Source organism: Notolepis coatsorum, assembly GCF_963971535.1.
Source record: "Notolepis coatsorum genome assembly, contig: SCAFFOLD_3762, whole genome shotgun sequence".
NCBI classification, from domain to species: Eukaryota; Metazoa; Chordata; class Actinopteri; order Aulopiformes; family Paralepididae; genus Notolepis; species Notolepis coatsorum.
This window is the reverse complement of record NW_028171653.1, coordinates 1-15,000: the sequence shown is the minus strand read 5'-3', so window position 1 is coordinate 15,000 and position 15,000 is coordinate 1. Positions and strand designations below refer to the sequence as shown.

General features: G+C 42.9%; 1 protein-coding gene across 1 annotated transcript in view; it reads left to right on the top strand.

The window, feature by feature from the left end:
* The window catches only part of LOC311248211 (paired box protein Pax-2-A-like), a gene marked incomplete at both ends in the record, with an annotated part of 11,499 nt that extends 201 nt beyond the window's left edge, over positions 1-11,298 (top strand). The window contains 6 exons of the mRNA XM_084339134.1: positions 1-12; positions 435-488; positions 1,134-1,262; positions 2,093-2,194; positions 10,649-10,735; positions 11,180-11,298. The exon at positions 1-12 is cut by the window's left edge and continues 201 nt beyond it. Coding sequence (XP_084195260.1) covers positions 1-12; positions 435-488; positions 1,134-1,262; positions 2,093-2,194; positions 10,649-10,735; positions 11,180-11,298 — 503 coding nt within the window. The remainder of the gene's footprint in view (positions 13-434; positions 489-1,133; positions 1,263-2,092; positions 2,195-10,648; positions 10,736-11,179) is intronic.
* Positions 11,299-15,000: the final 3,702 nt, after the last annotated feature.

The following is a 15,000-nucleotide window of genomic DNA, read 5'->3' as shown; positions in this document are numbered from 1 at the left end:
CTATACTAGCAGGTACTACAGTATGCTGGCATGACCCCCACTCCCCTCCAATTACCAAATAAGTGGAAGATGATATATTACACAAATAAATGGGATTTTCTAAATTGATAGCTGAATTCCTTCTATTCCACTGTATTCTCTGCCATACTGACATTGACAGCACTTAACCTTTCTTTTCAATGTTTGGACAGTTTTATGTTGTGCTTGTAAACCGTTGCAGCAATGTATTATCCAATAAAATATTAATTATGTGTTAACTTTGTAGCCACATACACACAAGTACACGTTAGCATAGTCTGAGTCTAATATTAGTTTATTCATTCATTTTGGAGCGCCCGTTTGCATCATTATATTGTGATGATATTATATAATAGACGTGTGATACTGTCAGGAATGAGTTTTTCTTTGCATATTCCCCCCATTATGTGTTTCAGCATCCCTAGTACCAGACTACCGGCAACAGTTTGGTCTCTTGCTCATGGACGCCTGTATAGGTTTACTGGACAGTCACTGGGGTTTAAAGGAACACAGCAACATAATGGGAGTCAGACAAGAAGATAGATACAAATGTTCTCTCTGTGCGTTCAGTAGAAAGCTATCCAGCTGTAAGCTAGCCTAGTTTAGCACAAATGAAGGAAAGCCAATATGGACCACTAGCCTAGTTGGTCAAAAACACCTCTCCCAGAGTTTTAAGCTAGGCTAGTGGTCCGTATCTGCTTCCATTAATTTGTGCCGGATAGCTTTCTACTGGAAATTGGTATCCATCTTCTCATCTGACTCTGGAGAAGACGGTAAGCACATGTCCCATAATGTTGCCATGTTCCTTTAACCCCTGGCTCTCCAGTTGTAGTTTCTTCTCCCATCACTTCCCTTTATACAAGGGAGGTTCCAAATTACTTTGACTTGTTTTTAGTTTTTGTTTACTTGTATCACTGAACATTCTTAATTTGGGGGGGTCATTATAAGCGGACAGCTGTTAAACCAGCACTCATCTAAAGCCTTCACGAGGCTAAAGTATTTCTTGAGGCATCACACTAGATTATTATAGCCACTATCTAGCTCGTTAAATCTCCATCAGGGGATAATTTACGCTTTTTTAGTAGAAGTGGCCCTTACTGTTGACAATGTTGCAGGGGCCTCATTCCACCCGTCCCTTGCCAGCTACGTGCTGCAGTTCAGAACAGGCCGGGGAGGACACCCAGCCGTCACTCCCAATTACCAAGCTGAATACGGAGCCTCTGCCCTCGGCAGCATGGCGCTGTGTAAGAGAGGGGCCAGTGGGGTTGGTCTGCACAGCCTGCACTCTGCCCCGGTCGGGCGGAGAGAAGAGAGGAGGTTTATGGGGTTCAGCAAAGCATTTCTATGTTTAGACAAGTTTGAATGGTGGTAATGAAGAGACTTCTTCTTTACAGAGTTCACTTGCTTCCCTGAGGCAGTTTGGCCTTTTGTTTTCAGTCCTTTTGTATAGCGTTCGGAGAGAGGCAGGGCGATAACTTTGTTCGGTCTAGGCCGAGTAGGACGAATACTTTCGATATTGAATCATTGAGGATCGTGTTCACTGGCTGCAACGAGAGCAGAGTGTTTGAATCCCAACCATGAGGCGTTTCTGCTCTCATCAGGACCTCATTCCAAACCACAGGAAGAGATTAATGTGTGAATTCTAGTTATTCTGACTTAGTGTGAAGACGTCATGTTGACCACAGTAGATCGGGGGGAAATAATACCTTGTTTGTCCCCAAGGAGACGTTGCATTGTTGTTGTCAGAAGATAAGGACAAACACATTCCTATTCACATAACTGACATATCTACTACAGGTGACAACAGCTCTCTACAGTTGTGTACATAATGAGCAAGTGTATGTATATCGACAGGTCAACATATGATGAGTGTATGTGTGTGAGTATGTGCATGCATGTCATGGTGAGGGTAGGGTTTGGTGTAGTTCTTACATAGAGGTACTTTCTACAGCCAGCTGCTGTGTGAAAAGTGGCCTGGTTGAAGTATTGTATTTTTCTAAAAGGTAGTTTCACATTTAAACCTTTGAACATAAAAAGTATTGACCATGTGTGTTGTTGTTGTTGTTATTTTCAGGTCGGGATATGGCCAACACAACTTTACCTGGATACCCCCCCCACATCCCCCCCACAGGCCAGGGCAGCTACCCAACCTCCACCCTCGCTGGAATGGTTCCTGGTAAGACAGAGAAGACTCCATTGGTTCATATCAGGGCCCAGTTTCCCCAAAAAGGTGCCTTAGCACTAAGAACATCACTAAGAACATAGCCCATTGACTCAGAATGACACTAAGTTGATCTTAGTGCGGGGCGACAGTGGCTCGGTAGGTAGAGCAGTCGTCTGGTTATCCGGAGGTTGCTCCCGATGAGCAGGTTGGCACCTTGCATGGTTGCCTCCGCCGTCGGTGTGTGAATGTGTGTGTGAATGGGTAAAATGTGAGGAACAAATTGTAAAGCGCTTTGGATAAAAGCGCTATATAAATGCAGCCATTTACCATTTTTAGTGTTAAGAGGGTTTGATCGTACTTGACAAAAATTATTATGCAACTAACAGTCTTAACCCTCTGCAAACTAAGGCAACCATGCAGAATGACCTCTTCAAATCTTGTACTCATAAAAAAGACCAAAGCATATTTGTGAATATTATGATGGTGTCACAGATGTGCTTATCATTATTTAAATTTGAAAAAGAACTCATTACATATGAAAAGAAAATAATATAAAAAAACGACTAATGAACGAAAGAAAAAAGTTGTAATAATAATAATAATAATATACTTAATTTGTATAGCATCTTTCATACAAGAATTGCAGCTCAAAATGCTTCACAGCAGAAAAAAGACACATAAAATGAGCACATAAAGTGCAGACATATAAAATCACAGTTTTTCACATTAGGATCTAACATCCCAATAGGCCACCTTGTTTATGGTTTGATTCTATGGCCGTTTTAAAATATACAATAATAAAAAGAGTAAAATAGAATAGACAGAGTAAAATAGTGCAATAGTGCAATGCAATAAAATAGTAGTAAAATGATGCAATAGTGCAGTGCAATAAACATGCATTAAAGAGTTCCGTCTCCAGCCGGATTTCAGTATTTATATTTAATTTTTTTGTCAATTTGATTTGGAGTCTGACGGAATTGGCTACCTGGTATAATATGATTTGTAGATGCATACAGATAGAAACAACATTTAGCCAATCAGAGGCGTCAAATATCATGAAAAGGGCATTTTGACCATTCTAACCAATCAAACGTGAGCTTGACGCACACACACGCTGCTCGCAGTGCCCTCCCCCCCACAGACCCGTCTTGTCACAGACCCGTATCATTTGCACCGAAGATAGCAAGCGTGCAGGTCCTCTTTTAACACCACTGAAGCATTAAACAATGGCCCAGTAAACTATTCACTTTAGTTTACTACACGAGGCGTTGTCTAACGTTATCTAGCTGGCTAGCTGATAGCTCATAACATAATTGAAATTCGTTTTTGAAGCTGTGGCTAACGTTAGCTAGCTACCGATCTTCGGGTGGCTAACGTTAGCTACCTAGCAACTGTAGCTTGATAATACGGGCTGTCCTGGCTGGCTAACTTTTAATTCGCAATGGAGTGGAGCTAACTAACTGTACAAATCGATGTGATTGGCTGAGACTGTATTTTGTAAGGTTGGCTGCCTGGCTGTTGTGGATTCGGGTAGCCAGCTAGCAGCTAACATCAACTTAACGTCAACACTCTGTTGGGATCATCCCTATGTTCCCCGGGTCCTATGTTCCCCGGGTTCTATGTTCCCCGCTTGGATTGATTAATAGATTGAACATTTTATAAATTTTTATTATTTTATTAATTATTAATGTCCGCCTTGTTTCGAACGGTTAAGCTTAGGCCCTCTTTCGAACTGGTTAAGGTTAGAGTTTGGAATCAGGGCTGGTGGTCTAAAATGTTCAATCAATCAATCAATCAAAGCGGGGAACATAGAACCCGGGGAACATAGGACCCGGGGAACATAGACATGCTCCCACTCTGTTGACACTCTGAGCGAGTTTGCCGACAGCAATGTAACAAACAATATGGTCTGTGCGGAACCATTATCCCCAACACATAGTTCCGTGTGTGAATAATGTTGAGCCACCACAAAAGATGAATCCAAAGTTTAATATAGTAAGAATAGTACTAGGCTATATTATAACACATCTTTGCAAGTAGATTACATTAGCAAAATGCCCTTTTGACATGTAGCCTACATATTCATAATCATGAAAGTTTATTTGGAAGTATTTTATATTCTGTACTTAGTTTTAAAGTGGTCAGACAGTTCCCTCTGTGTGTAATACAGACAGTCTTCACACATTCATAAATAACACTTACAGAAAAGCTTATTGTGCACTGTAATAAGTTTTGTTCAATGGGGGATTTTTTATGTACCGAATACTGTGAAACCGTGGTATTTTTGCCCAAGGTTATCGTACCCTCAAAATGTCATACCGGCACATGCCTAGTTACACTATAGGCTACACTACTACACTATACTATAGTTTAAGGCTACTTTCACTGTTTTACTGCATTACAGTACTGTTATATTGTCGTTTTTTTATCAATACAAAAAATATATTACATATTGTTGGTGCTCCTTACATTTAGGTGGGTGCTCCTACATTTTTGCTGGTGCTCCCAACTTTTTGAAGTTGGGAGCACCAGTGCTACCAAGTAACATTTTTAATTTCGAGCCCTGCATAATTTGAACTATACACAATACACAATTTGAATTATAGACAATACATAATTTGAACTATACACAATACTGAATTTGAACTATACACAATACTGAATTTGAACTATACACAATACTGAATTTGAACTATAGACAATACATAATTTGAACTATACACAATACTGAAAGGTTACAGTATGTAGATTTGTTTATTTGTATGACAAAGTCAGTCAACCCTTGCAATCAGTTTAATTTAATGAATTGAAAACAGCATTGATATTACGTAAAAGCAAACTGGCAATAGAAAAGATGTTCAAAATGATCTAGTTCCCTTAAAACGCCAACGCTATTAAATAAAAATATATAGTGGAGGTTAAAATAAGAATATGACTTGGCCTGAAAAAAGTTCAGTCTTTTTTTTTGCTTTAATCCCTGAATAAAATAGTTCTGAATTACTGTTTAACAGTTTAAAAGCGTCTTTAACCTTCCCTGTTTGATATCAACAGTTTAAAACCTGACAGTTTTTTTTTGTGATACAATTTTTATTTAATTTTTTTCAAACATGAAACAAAGACATATCACAATACAATAATAATAATAATACATAAAATACATCCCAATGCAACAACTTAACACAACATGACAAGACAATAATTGAGACAGATTGCAAGATTGCACAGTGACCAACCCGAGCCCCCCCCCCCCCCCCCCATCAACCACGATCCCCAACCCTCGAAGACCCCGAGTCCGGTGCCCCAGCGAGTCAAAGCATCAGCCTTTTTAACACCACGCATATAAAATCACAATTTTATATGCACTCTTTTAACTTTTCCATAGCCGCCAACCAAATCGTGATATTGGATTCATTAACACCTATCACACGTGCAGCGGATATCTCCAGAGAAACCTGACATAGTCGAATAAGACGCCATTGACCAATAGACACAGCGGCCATTTTGACACGTCATTGCAGGCTAAACACATTATGCAGTTAATGACGTTAATTAGCGTTCCATTCCATTTTAGGCTCTGACACACCTAAATGGAACGGAACCATAATTAACGTTATTAGTCACACCTGTGTTTACCGCACTATGACATGTCAAAATTGAGACTGTGGAAAAAGGTCTGTTAGTTGACTAATCAATGAAGACCCTGGTTACACTTGTCGTTTCAATGTGACCATGCCGGGTTCAGGTCAGGTCCGGACAGACCCCAGGTCAGATTTAGGTCACCTTGTGATCCGATGAGCCACACTACATCCTGAGGTGGTCAGGCTGGCATTGAGATCTAACCCTAACTAACCTTACTGTCATGCACTTGTCCTAATATACTAGCCTACACTGTAGCACTGAACACTTTGATGAACATTGTTACTCAGCTGATAAGAGTTGTGCCCTTCCTGATGACTTGTTGTACAAAACTTGTGGATAAAAGCGTCAGCTAAATGACTAAATGTAAAATGTAAATGTAATTGGAATGCAAATCCAGTCACACAACACGCATATGAGTCAATATATAAAGAGATGGAGCGGGAGAGCAGGAAAGTACCACAGACACAATCCTGCCACAGTAAGGGGCATTAACAAGGTCAGTAAGGGGCATTAACGAGGTGTGTCACATTGCCAAGGAGTCTCACAGCATCGGATCATTAGCTGTGTCTCAATTCGTGTCCTTCAAAGGCTGCATTTGAGGGCCGAACACGTCACAGTGACACGACCGAGGCTGTCCCATTTTCGAAGGCTCCTTCAAATGCGGCAGAGAAATGCAGCCTTCTTTTCCTGAGTTTGGAGGAACCGACGGATACATCCTTCGGGACAGCCAAGTATCCCAGAAAGCACACCAACCAGCAGTAATGGCAGAAGGCTGAAAGGATGTGTGATCTAGGAGCATTATTGTCTCTTTTTCGGGCGATAAAGTAACCACTTAGATTTGCAGTATGTGGTCAGTTTATCAAAACGCCTGTTTGGACATTTTAATTGAGACACGACCTCTGAAATCAGATCTCAACACATTGAATTGACAAGTGTAACCAAAGCCTAAGAGGCAGCATCAGGGTTTCATACCAAGACACTCATTTTGAAAGAATTTGCTTCATCAATACAAGCAGTTGTACTGCAGTACCCATTTCATAAGCAAAGATTTCAAGAGAGCCAATATAGAAATCGTATTTCGGAATGAAACTCTTCGTACCTCTATAAATCATTAGGTTACGTTTACACACGGCATTGCACTCAAAAGGAACAAATGTCGGGTAGGTAGGGAGGAGACTACAGCAGCAAATTACAAAGGCACTGAATATTGACCCGGTGGGTAGGAGCCCAGCACACACAGCCTTATATTACCTCCCTGCGTGTGATTGGATTAGACAGGCAGAATAAGTGATCAGAGACAGGGGAGAGGACAGTTGCTCTCGGCACCGTTCCCTCCTTCCTCCTCTCCTTCCCTTCCTTCCTTCCTTTCTTATTAGCTCATTATCTTCTCCCGGCGTGGCCACTCTCTCGCCCGGCCGTCAATAAACAGCACTCTCGGTCGCCCCGGCTCCCCCCGACCCCCCCCCAGAGCACATCCCTTTCCCCCTGCTACTTAACCTGCAGTTCAGGTTCACAGCAAACAGCTATGGGGTCAAAAGGCAGAGAGGCACCGGAGACCAGTAAATATTTAAATCTCTCTCTCTCTCTCTCTCTCTCTCTCTCTCTCGCTCTCTCTCCCTCTCTCTCTCGCTCTCTCTCTCTCTCTCTCTCTCTCTCTCTCTCTCTCTCTCTCTCTCTCTCTCTCTCTCTCTCGGAGAGAAACACAGGGAAGGATGAGTTCTAGTATATACCCCCACATCCAACCACCGGCGATATCACCATACACACACTGACGTGGCGACGCCACAGCCGGCCGCTCGCTTTGAGGTGGTTAACCCATGCGGAAAGGCAAAAGCGATCGAGTGCACAGCTGCGATAGCATATCATTAACTGATTACAAGATGCATCGGAGGGACCACATTTTTTAGCCCCTTTTTCCTCCTGTATGCAACAACGCCACAATGTGACGAACGCACCTAGTCGCCACCTAGTCTCATTCCCCTGCAGTTACACACCACAACGGTCATGACACTTGTTGTATGTTGTGAGTCTAGTAGTAGTAGCAGCTAGTGCAATACAGCTGTTCTTTATTGTTATTATTTTTCATTAAGGGGTATTTCACCAAAAAACAACACTGATTTATTTTGCACATAATGTCACACACATCCAAGAACTGTGAACAGTTTTGCACACATCAATTTAGTTGGACAGTTATTGAGAGTAAATAAGTTTGAATATGGGTCACCAGTGATGTCATCTGGGGCATTGAATCCTTGTGTTGTGTTAATTACAGCTCAATGAAATGATAAGGTAGCAGTCCCTGTAGGACAAGGTATTGCTATTTTACCATTTACATAATTGCTGTAATTAACACAACACAAGGATTCTATGTCCCTGATGACATCACTGGTGGCCATACTCATTTACTCTCAAAAAACTAAATTAATGTGTGCAAAACTGTTTTTGGATGTGTGTGACATTATGTGCAAAATAAACACATAGGTCATGTGCCCCTTTAAGGGAGCTGCGTTGGCTGCACTCTAGCCACCACACAATTTCAGTTTCCACTATCGCAGTTTCACTTCGGGAATTTGGGGACAGACACAAATATCCACAGACAAGATTTGGACGAGGAGTAAAAAAACATGGCGTTGTTGTTATCTTCCATTCGCTCTCTTAATGCGTCACAGAGCAGAAGACGAGGGCCTCATCCCACAGATATGGTGCTCATGTGTTGTAGTAACCCGTTCCTCCAACCCAGCGGCTCATGTGTTGTAGTCACCCGTTCCTCCAGCCCCACGGCTGTGGCGCTCATGTGTTGTAGTCACCCGTTCCTCCAGCCCCACGGCTGTGGCGCTCATGTGTTGTAGTCACCTGTTCCTCCAGCCCCACGGCTGTGGCGCTCATGTGTTGTAGTCACCCGTTCCTCCAGCCCCACGGCTGTGGCGCTCATGTGTTGTAGTCACCTGTTCCTCCAGCCCCACGGCTGTGGCGCTCATGTGTTGTAGTCACCCGTTCCTCCAGCCCCACGGCTGTGGCGCTCATGTGTTGTAGTCACCCGTTCCTCCAACCCAGCGGCTCATGTGTTGTAGTCACCCGTTCCTCCAGCCCCACGGCTGTGGCGCTCATGTGTTGTAGTCACCTGTTCCTCCAACCCAGCGGCTCATGTGTTGTAGTCACCCGTTCCTCCAACCCAGCGGCTCATGTGTTGTAGTCACCTGTTCCTCCAACCCAGCGGCTCATGTGTTGTAGTCACCCGTTCCTCCAGCCCCACGGCTGTGGCGCTCATGTGTTGTAGTCACCCGTTCCTCCAGCCCCACGGCTGTGGCGCTCATGTGTTGTAGTCACCCGTTCCTCCAGCCCCACGGCTGTGGCGCTCATGTGTTGTAGTGACCCGTTCCTCCAGCCCCACGGCTGTGGCGCTCATGTGTTGTAGTCACCCGTTCCTCCAGCCCCACGGCTGTGGCGCTCATGTGTTGTAGTCACCCGTTCCTCCAGCCCCACGGCTGTGGCGCTCATGTGTTGTAGTCACCCATTCCTCCAGCCCCACGGCTGTGGCGCTCATGTGTTGTAGTCACCCGTTCCTCCAGCCCCACGGCTGTGGCGCTCATGTGTTGTAGTCACCCGTTCCTCCAGCCCCACGGCTGTGGCGCTCATGTGTTGTAGTCACCCGTTCCTCCAGCCCCACGGCTGTGGCGCTCATGTGTTGTAGTCACCCGTTCCTCCAGCCCCACGGCTGTGGCGCTCATGTGTTGTAGTCACCCGTTCCTCCAGCCCCACGGCTGTGGCGCTCATGTGTTGTAGTCACCCGTTCCTCCAGCCCCACGGCTGTGGCGCTCATGTGTTGTAGTCACCCGTTCCTCCAGCCCCACGGCTGTGGCGCTCATGTGTTGTAGTGACCCGTTCCTCCAGCCCCACGGCTGTGGCGCTCATGTGTTGTAGTCACCCGTTCCTCCAGCCCCACGGCTGTGGCGCTCATGTGTTGTAGTCACCCGTTCCTCCAGCCCCACGGCTGTGGCGCTCATGTGTTGTAGTCACCCGTTCCTCCAGCCCCACGGCTGTGGCGTTCATGTGTTGTAGTCACCCGTTCCTCCAGCCCCACGGCTGTGGCGTTCATGTGTTGTAGTCACCCGTTCCTCCAGCCCCACGGCTGTGGCGCTCATGTGTTGTAGTCACCCGTTCCTCCAGCCCCACAGCTGTGGCGTTCATGTGTTGTAGTCACCCGTTCCTCCAGCCCCACGGCTGCCACCAAGATTTAGTGACGGTGGCCCCAAACCCTGGAAGAGCAAGAGCCATTTCTCACCTGCTTCATATAAAACCTGGCCTTTATTGTATCATAAAAAGAAAGAAATGTGTCGAACCAACAGCGGTGCCGGCCGCGGGGTTCCCGGTTACTTCCTGTGCAATGAAATCCTGGTGTACAGAAACCCTTAGGCCCATAGCAGGGTTCAGATTAAAAAGACGTTAAAAGATTCCGATTTATTACACCGTATATCAAATATGTATGCAGCATGAAACTGTATTAATAGTACTGGTTATTTATTAGAACTGGTCTGGAATAAACTGTAACATAAGGAAGGGGGTAGATATCCGTAAATGGAGCAAGGAAGCCACCTTTAGCGTTGCATCCTGTATTGTTCATTGTTGCATAACTTAAGTGAAATGAAAAAGAAATAAATTACTTGCTTGACTGGCCTCACATAGATGAATAGATCATTTTCCCCCGTCAAATTGTATCCCCATTTGAATGATGAGAAACGACTGCATGTGAAAAGGTAATGGCTTTGACACATTGAAATGCTAATTGATTTGTTGTTTTTTGCTTCTTCTCTTTTTTTTTCTTTTTAGGGAGTGAGTTTTCGGGGAACCCCTACAGTCATCCACAGTACACAACTTACAACGAAGCGTGGCGATTCAGCAACCCAGCGTTACTAAGTGAGTATGAAGCGACAATCAGCCTTACATTTTCTGAATGCAGAGTGATATGTATAAAGATTAGATATATTAAGATATATAAAACAGCAGCAACAACAACAACAAAAAGTGAAATCTTTGCATTAGTCTTGATCATAAAAGAATAGACCTAAGATAACAATTAAGAAGGGTTGTTGCAAAATGACTACTGGCATGCATGTAAGATTGTGGATTATTATGGATGTTGTTGACTTAACTGAGGACCAAAATGTACAACAACAAAAAACACATATTTTAGACAAGAAAAATTATTCAGTTGTGGGGTTTGAGGTAAAAACGAAACGTCCCCTCCTAAATGTATACAAAGTGTTTCCATCTCCTTAGGGACATGGCAGGTATATCTCTGTGTTTGTTTCAAATGGCTTGTTCTTCTTGTTAACTTCCAGGCTCCCCTTATTATTATAGTGCATCGAGAGGCTCCGCCCCTCCCACTGCTGCCACTGCCTATGACCGCCACTAGTTACCATGGAAACCAAATCAACCTGCAGGACCACGGCCTCAGCCTCCATGTTGCCCCAGTGTGAACGGCATGGTCCACTGGACACTGGGCAGCTGCGCATAAACTGTACCCCCCCCTACTCCCCTCCTCCCCACACTCCCGCTCACACAATGAAGAATTAATGGCTTCAGGATTCAAGACAACTTCTCTCTCTCTCTCTCTTTCTCCCTCTCCACATCGTTGGACCTTCAGAGTCAAACTCCCAACTCTTCATCTTACGAGACTGTACAGTATATTAACAGAGACACTGAACGATTCTCACACGCGTTAAACGGTGACAACTGCAGCGGTGGAAAAAAGAACAAAAAGAACACACAAAAAACTGACAAAAAAAAGAGAACAAAGTATCAAAATGACCAGGAATTTTTTTTCCCCTGTAGCGATGGTACCATTTCATTCCCTTTACAGCGGATCAATACTGTACATTCCTTTTCTTGACGGATCTCCGCCAGGGAAGCCGCCCTGAGCTTACAGCGCATAGCAGCCTTTCCTTTTCCCGTTTGTCTCCCCGTTCTACTCAAAGGGCCGTGCAATCAGACCCACGTGGAGGAGGCAGGGGGCTGCGGTGGGACGTTGGTTTCATCCATTTCTTTTTAGCATAAACAGTCACTTGTAACCAACCAAACATTCAGCATGAATTAAGAAGCAATTGCTTTTTCAATGATGCCATGAGAAGATTAGGACATGTTCTCTGTGATACACAATCAAGATGTAAAAAAATAGAAATAAAAAATGAAAATGAAATAATAAATAAAAATTAAATGAAGTAACGTCAGTTTGAAAGTAGAGGCCACGTGACACTATATTATCATGGTCTTCTATTTGCAAAAACTTCGAGAAACTAGTAAATATATTCTTAAATAATTTTTTATTTCATTTTTATAATTCGTAATGATGTCTTACTGAACTGCGGACTGCTTGACTAGTGTTTTACTATTTCTTATTTGTCAGGATATGAGAGATCAGGCAAAATCATTTTTTTTTTCCTTTTTAATTTTGCACTATTTTGGAGGGTTGCAACACTGGAGCGATATTATGCAGATTATGATGATGCATATTTGCTTTACGGCATATCATGAAACCTGAACACACAACTGGATATTCTTTGGTCTGAAAAGGCACTTACAGCTTCAGATGCTATTGCTGTTGTTCATTATTCTTATGCGTTTATATCACAAGGCTTTAGCGGACGTTTTGCTACTGTATTTCACCAGAAAGTTTCATTTTGTAACTGCCTTGGACGTGCACTATTGTCAGCCTCATACTGTATCAACCACACAACCCGAATGTTTTTAAGTTTTTGACTTAAGTCTTTGGCATTAAACCACAGGACAGTATCTAAATTCATTAAGCTGTCCTAATTCAAATAAATGTCATCATTTGTCTAGCTTGATGATGATGATGATGATGATGATGATGATGATGATGATGATAATGTGCAGTTTCAAGTTAATTCTGATATGACCATTGTGATAAGATGGAAATTGAAAGGGCAAAGAGTTCTTCAAAATAAGCAGGGCGATGATTTCAGTTAATGCCTTAAACATCTGTTTTTCTCTGTTTCCACTTCCTTGCATGTTACATGCCAACATTGTTTCACCCAGTTAGTTTGTCTACATTGAGCTGGAGTATTGGATTTGATCATCTTACATACCATAACTGTCAAGTGAATGTATTTTTATTGCATTTTGCCAAAGACTTAGTTCTTATTATTAATGTTTCATTTACAGCCAGCATATATGCATCATGAGAGCAGTATTATAAGAAAACACATGTTGTTCATAATAAAAAGTATATGTAAAAATTCTATGCAGTGCAGAGATTGGTCATCATATGCATATTCAGCTGTAAACCTAAAGGTAGGTGGAATTTATTTAATGTTATGTTATTTACAAATTGTTTATTTGTAGAATGATGATTTTTTTTGTGTGTGTGTGTGATGTGAAGACACTTCTCTGTAAATACAGTAAAAATGTCATTCTTGTCCCTCGGTATTATCACTTTCATTATACTGGTCTCACTTGTACAATAATAAAGTGTCTGAAATCTTTTAAGTAAAGAGGGTGTATACTGTTTCTGGCTGTCGACCATCAGTGTTTTAAGTAGGTGGGGTGGGGGTAAATACAGCACAATATCACAATATATTGCCAATATTATATCGATATAGTGACACCAAGAATCAATCATCTTTTAGAAAAACCTTTTTTAGCTTGACAATCCCATTTTGCTGCAATATAAATTAGTGAGGTGAACAGACTGAAAACATTATCTTATTAGATAAAACAGATATGTATATATATTCTTATTGCAGATGTTGAGAATGTTTTCCATTGGAGACATCATTTCCAGTTGACAAAAGGTAATAAATCGCAATATATCGCAATATAAGGCGATATCATGGGGCCTCTGGTGATCCCCACCCCTAGTTGTTTCAAGTCTCTGCTGTTTTACTCTATACCCCACAAAGGACTTCTACAACTTCAAAAGGAAATGTATATGCCGTATATAGTTACGCTTTCAATATTCTAATCACACTGGTGTGATCCTCCACCTCAAAGGGTTGCAGTTGCAACATGACCTGTACATCAGATTGGCACATCCGATGTACCTTGGCTCTGTTTTCTGTGGCTACGCCTACTTTTGGTGGAAGACAAAGACGCTGAATTTGGCCTGTATAAAAACTGCAGAACGCGTACATTGTTGATGTTAAATCAAGCAACTACTTTCCAACACCGGCTGCCATTGAGCGTTTGCACTATTTAAAAAAAAAAGTTATGTTTGACATTTTCAGGCATGCTCCTTCAGGCATTTCCCCATTCAGCTGTAGGATATCTCCCCATTTCCCTACCACGACATTTACTATTACGTTTATAAATCTCTGGGTGACCTAAAACTGAGAGGTAATGACTATTTCTGGGACTTGATAGTCTTCCGCATGTTGCATATCTGTTTGTTTTGTCCTAAAGTTGAAGTTTTTTAGCAAACCCTGTTTACTCCCCAAGTTGTTATCCCACCATAAAGAGTCATGGCAATTACAAATCAGGGCGGACGACATGATGCCGGTCTGATGAATGATATAGTTTTTCTAAAGTCTAGTCTTTAAAGTCTAGATTACATTTTGAAGGCGTTTTAAATACTTTCTGTAGCTCTACAAGGGTAGATTGTAATAATATCCCACCTTGAACATCTCAGTGATGACCAATCACCACGCTATACAGTACTTCTGGGATTGTATCTACTAGATGCTACTCATTTGCACACTGATGTTGGAGCTGTTGCTGTATAGATACTGCGTTCATTTTTTTATTATTTTTATTATTATCTTTTTCCTCCTTCTTTTTCCGATTTTTCTCCCATCCCAATGTTAGTCTTTATGCCAATTCCCAATCCCCCTTCCTGGTCGTTGCGCACTCTACCCCCTACCGTCGGTCTGGGAGGGCGGAGACTAAGTATCACATGCTTCCTCCGACACATGTGTAGCCAGCCCACCACTTCTTTTCACCTGGCAGCGCGGACTCTCACTGGGAGAGTGTAACGTGTGGAAGGTCACACTACCTCTCCCAGATCCTTCCCTTGCTGTGCAGGCGCCCCGACCGAACTGTAGGAGTCGCTGTTTACAACGACCAGGACCCACCCACACCGGCTTCCCACCCGCTAACATTGCGTTAGTATGGACGGTCGGCCAAGCCGGAGGCACCACAGCCGGATTCGATCCCACTGGCTCTGT